At 38.7% G+C, this 5,663-nt stretch overlaps 1 protein-coding gene across 1 annotated transcript; it reads right to left on the bottom strand.

The window, feature by feature from the left end:
* Positions 1–2,401: 2,401 nt before the first annotated feature.
* LOC117177466 lies at positions 2,402–3,463 on the bottom strand. Its single transcript, XM_033368186.1, has 2 exons — positions 3,117–3,463; positions 2,402–3,050 (listed from the first exon to the last, which is right to left on the bottom strand). Exons 1-2 carry the CDS (start codon positions 3,461–3,463, stop codon positions 2,402–2,404), a joined length of 996 nt encoding a protein of 331 aa, XP_033224077.1.
* Between the last annotated feature and the right edge of the window lie 2,200 nt (positions 3,464–5,663).

Consider the following 5,663-nt stretch of genomic DNA (forward strand, 5'->3'; position numbering starts at 1 on the left):
TATTTATATATATATTTGACTCTCATAAATAGCCCTTTCAACCATCTCTATATTGACATATATTGACACTTTGAAATAATCAAGTCGACACTTAAAAATGATCGAATCGCCCATACGAAATGACTACGTGAAATATCTAAGATAATCGAATCGAACATTAAATACGACCCAGTCGAATGTCTAATAAAATCAAATCGACTATCCAAGATTTCCAAACCGACCCTTCACAATGATCGGGTCAGCCAGCTTGTGATGACTGAGAAGACGGTCTGAGGAAATCGAGTCGACTTTCTGAGATTGTCGATTTGGACCTCTTGTTTTTACTTTATAGAGATAGTCGCTTTAGTCATATTCAAGAGCTGTCCTATATTCGACCCTGCAATTTGGTCTGTTTGCACGTTTATATTGCTAAACAAACCTTCCATTTTTCTCCGTGATCAAATACCTTCTCTGATAAGAATGTAAACAATTACAATATTATTCTTTCATTAAAGCTGAAGAAATATCAGGTTCGACATAGTCAAATTTTTCAAAAATGTTATAATTTGTTATTATTACTCACTGGAAAAAACTGTAAATAAAAAAATTTGGCATAATTTTCAAAGCAGTAGGGAAAGTTTTTAACATAAAAAAGTGGCATATTTTAAGCAAGCTTGAAAGTTCTTGCTTTATTTTTGCCTATTTCTGGTGGGTTCTGCTACATCGCCTTATGAGTTCGTGCAGCGAAATCAATGGCCATTGATGCTTTGTAAATGCGATGTTATTATTATTATTCACAAGAAAAAACTATACATAAAAAAAATCTGCCATATGGTAAGTTTCGAAGCAATAGAGAAATTTTTTTAATTTAAAAAAATTTGAATTTTAAAATAAAAAAAGGGAACAGAAGACATTAACCGATGATAAGGGTAGTGAGAAGAAAACACTCCAATTAGCGGAAAACACTTGTTAACGTTATTTATTTTTTAAAAACCCTTTAATAAAACGTTAATTATAAAAGAAACAGCAGACAACTTCGCACTCACGATTATTCTAACAATTGTTATTAATCTTTTTATTAGGTCATAATAAATAAAAACTCTCCGGCGTTCCAAGATCGATTTGAATATGAGACAAACGAATTGGTCACCTGCCATAACAAATACTGTACTATAAGTAAATAACTTGCTGATAAAACAGAGCTTTATAAAGAACGTATACCATATAAAAACAGTGAAACTATTTTTTTTTTAAATACAATATTAACCGTTTTTAAAAATACGTATGATTATTATACTTCATAGCTTTAAGAGTTCTCAAAACCAATTATTTTATAAGGCGAATTTCGCTTCAATTGGTACCTTTAACTTACAATCAGTTCAAGAGACAGATAATTCAGCAGGCTTGACTGAAAATATAGGCAACAAGCAAATTTTTGTGATTGAACGGTCGAACTCGGAGGCAGCAGTTTTAACTCTAACCGTACGGACACAATTATCCTTTCCCTTATAGCACATAATGATGCGACCCAATGTTCACTTCGAAGGCGGGAGAGCATCATGTTTAATCAATACCATATATCCAACTTTAATGTTCGGCCGCTCCTGATTCCATAAAGAATGCAAATATTCTACGTTCCACCTTCGCCAAAACATTTCCGCGATGCGTTGCACGATCTGCCACCTGGTCAAGCGATTTTCTGGAACGAGCTCCACCGAAGGTTCAGGAGCACTAGTCCACCAATCAAGAAAAGACCTGGTGTCCGATACGAGAAATCATCAGGGTCATCCGAAAGAGGGCCTATTGGACGCGAGTTCAGGCATGATTCTATTCTAGCTAGAGTCGTAGTAAATTCCTCAAAAGTTAAGGTATGTGAACCGACACATCTTCGAAAATCATGCTTAAGACTTTTAACGCCTGCTTCCCAGAGTCCCTCAAAATTAGGTGCTGCGGGTGGAATAAAATGCCAGGTCGTAACTTCCACTGAGAAAAGATTCATTAAATCAACATCCCTTCAAAGTTGAGAAACATTGTGTCTCAACGCGCCATCGGCACCTGGAAAAGTAGTACCATTATCGCTGTATAAATTTGAGGGCTTACCTCTACGAGCTATAAAGCGTTGGTAAGCTGCTAAAAAGCCTTGAGAAGTGTAGTCTGGCACAAATTCTAAATTAATTGCACGAGTCACACAACATATAAATAGCGCAACACAGCCTTTATAGCTTTTCAGACCTCTACCTAGAGCAAATCGCACAGAGAAGGGACCAGCGTAATCAACCCCAGTATGAGTGAATGGCCTACAAGTTGTTGTCCTAAAATCAGGCAAGCTACCCATAAGTTGTTGGCCTGTGACAGCTCGTTCGCATACACACGAGACACATCGACGAATTAAACTTTTAACCAGAGTTCGGCCCACGATTATTCAAAACGCTTGGCGAAGTGTATATAAAGAGAGCTGTATCCCACCGTGCATAGATCGTATGTAAGCGTGTAGAGCAATGAGTTCACTCATGCGATGACTAGGTAATATTACAGGATGTTTTTCCTCATATCTAATAGGAGCCTGATGTACGCGACCACACAAACGTAAAACACCCGAACCATCCAGAAATGGGTTCAAGATCTTGAAGAGTGAACCTAAAGGAATCACGTTTCCTTTTTTTAGAGCATGTATCTCAACATCAAAGGCAGTACTTTGCACTTGTTGGATACACCATAAAGAGGCCTTATTAATCTCTGATGCAGAGAGAGCAAGGCTCTTCAGCAGATCCTCATCTTCTGTCAACTTTCCGAAGCTTTGAAGAAGAGCTTCAATAAACCGTTGACAATAGGCTGTAACTCTAATCAACTTTGGCCAAGATGCAATTCTGTCAGCAATATCAGTGAGAAATTGCTTCGTCTCGACAGAATGGTGAGCGAGCTGACAAGTTTTGACCGAAGATTTCGGTTCGAGGTCAACGCCATCAGGCAATAATGCCCTAGATGCCGGCCAAAATGAGGAGTGATGCACTAGCCAAGGAGGGCCTTGCCACCATAAAGTATGACTCAATAACTGATCAGGTAAGAGACCCCTGGAAGAACAATTGGCAGGGTTGTCCTCTGCAGGAACATGTCTTCATCTTGCTAGTAGAACACACTTTAGGATTTGAGCCACTCTGTTTGATACAAATGTGCGCCAAGTAGAAGGATATTTGCTGAGCGAAGGCAATACCACTGTAGAATCGGTGTGGCAATATAATGGTACATTTTCAAATCCCATTGTAGCAATTAAAAAGCGTAATGCCTTGGCTAGAAGTTGAGCACCACAAAGTTCAAGTCGTGGGATACTCACAGGTAAAAGAGGAGCTACATTAGACCTGGCATATAGTAAAGTAACTATCGCATCGTCCTCTTCTCGAAGAAGACGTAAATATACCACAGCGGAATACACTTTGGCTGAAGCGTCAGAAAACCCATGAAGTTCATAACCCAAATTTGATCTCATTTGACCAGTCCACTTTGGGATCTGAATCTCTTCCAACTTTGACAGGCTAGTATAATAGCTATTCCAACGATCTAATAGATCCTCAGACAGATTCTCGTCCCCATCAAACTTGCGAAACCAAAGTACCTGCAATATTCTTTTAGCTACAACAACAACCGGTGAGAGCCACCCTAACGGATCATAAAGTTTCGCAATGACAGAAAGAATTTGTCGTTTGGTAGGTAGTTCGATGGGTCGCGCTTTTACCTGAATTCGAAAACGATCCGAAGTTGGATCCCAATGTAGACCCAAAACTTTCAACTGAATGTCCTCCCCAGCACAAAATTTAAGAGCTCTTTCATGATTGCCAGAAGGACGATCGAGTAGCAATTGCTCATCATTAGAAGCCCATTTTCGGATATGAAAACATCCTCGAGTTATTAATTGAGTGATCTGAGATCTAAGTTATTTAGCTTCCTCCAATTCATCAGCGCCGACTAACACGTCATCGACATAAATGTTATTTTCGAGGGTAGACCTAGCTTGTGGGAAGTCAGAACCTTCATCTTTAGCTAATTGCTTGATGATTTGATTCGCATGATAGGGTGCACAAGCTGTTCCGTAAGTTACGGTAGTCAATCGCCAGACTTCCAACTTACCTTCGGGGGAATACCAAAATATGTGCTGATAGTTACTATCACGTGGATCAACCATAATTTGCCGAAACATTTTTTCTATGTCGGCTACGTAAACAAAGCGGTGCTCGCGCCAACTCAGTATAATAGAAACTAAATCAGTTAACAATTTAGGCCCCATATGTAAATGAGAACTCAAGGAAGTACGGTTGGAAGTGAGGCTAGATGCGTTGAAAACTACTCGCAGATGAGTAGTAGAACTACCCTCATTAATTACAAGATGATAAGGAAGATAAACATTTTGATTAGAATCCATGTCCGACAAGTCTGAGACTTTTTCCATGTGACTTAGATTCTGATATTCAGATAGAAATTCCGAATATTCCTCGAAAATTTCAGGTTTGGCTATTAATCGAGACTGTGTCTTTTGTAAAATTAATTTAGCACGATCTACGGAATGACCTATATCAATAGGTGGGCCATTCTTGAAAGGCAATCGAATCATGTACTGACTAGAAAGCAATCGTCGATGGGAGGATAAAATTGTTCTTCACAGTGAACTTCATCTTCAGTTAAAGAAGATTCGAAAGTAGGTTCTTCCATCTCCCAAAAACGTGCTATGTCCTCATGCAGCACCTCTGTAGTAATATTAAAATGGGCTGTAATAGTCCCATGAGAGGATAACTGCTGAATTGGACCAGATAGAATCCAGCCAAAAATAGTATTCTGAGCGTTCAAGGAGCCTAATGTTCCTTGTATTAATCCAGGCAATAAACAAAATCCGAATTTATCAGCCCCTAAAATCATATAAATCCGCGTTTTGCTAAAAGGATCAGGATCAGCCAACGATAATTGTTGTAATTCATTTGAATGTAACTTGTTTGGTGGTATAGGCAGTGTATACGACGCGATATCTAGTAAAACTAAAGTATTTCAAGCGACGGGGCTTAGCTTACGGTTTGTTGGACATAACCAGACTTTGGCTAATTTTTTATCAGTACCAATCAACTCAACACCTACACCATACACCATTGTATTTACCTTTTAATACGCAGGACGTTAAGATTTAAGCACCTTTTCGGACACAAAACTACACTCTCAGCCCTGATCTAATAAAACTCGAAAGACTTTAAACCTACCACAATCAGCCTCAATTCTAATACAGGATGTAGCGAGTAAAGTGGAACTTGTCATGTTAGCATAGTTATTAAGAAAACAAGATACTTTATTATCAAGAGCAACATGATGCGTCTCCCAGATCGTTAACGGAGTCTGTTGAGTCGAACCATTGCTACTATTTGATCGCGTAGCAACAGCCCCTTGAGAGGTTGTAATATGACTCATAGAAGTAGATGGTTTAGAGGCTACTGAATTACCTGAAAACTCTCTAAAGTCATAGTGCAATAACGTATTATGCTTACGATGACACTTTGCGCAGGTCATTTTGCTTGAGCATGTATATGGTCTATGACCAGGTGTGAGACAATTAATACAAGCATGATTGCCACCAATCCTAGTTTTGATACTTGAATGGTATCTAAAGTTCTGATTCTAGTTGCTGAAAATTCATCTAAAGTTTCATATGA

Source organism: Belonocnema kinseyi, chromosome 1, assembly GCF_010883055.1.
Source record: "Belonocnema kinseyi isolate 2016_QV_RU_SX_M_011 chromosome 1, B_treatae_v1, whole genome shotgun sequence".
Classification (NCBI taxonomy): domain Eukaryota; kingdom Metazoa; phylum Arthropoda; class Insecta; order Hymenoptera; family Cynipidae; genus Belonocnema; species Belonocnema kinseyi.

Excerpts from the sequence above, each read along its gene's own strand:
- LOC117177466 (XM_033368186.1), bottom strand. The coding sequence starts at position 3,463 with ATGAGATCAAATTTGGGTTATGAACTTCATGGGTTTTCTGACGCTTCA. Across the intron at positions 3,051-3,116 it reads AGAGTGGCTCAAATCCTAAA|GGGTCTCTTACCTGATCAGT; the intron begins GTGTGTTCTACT and ends TTGTTCTTCCAG.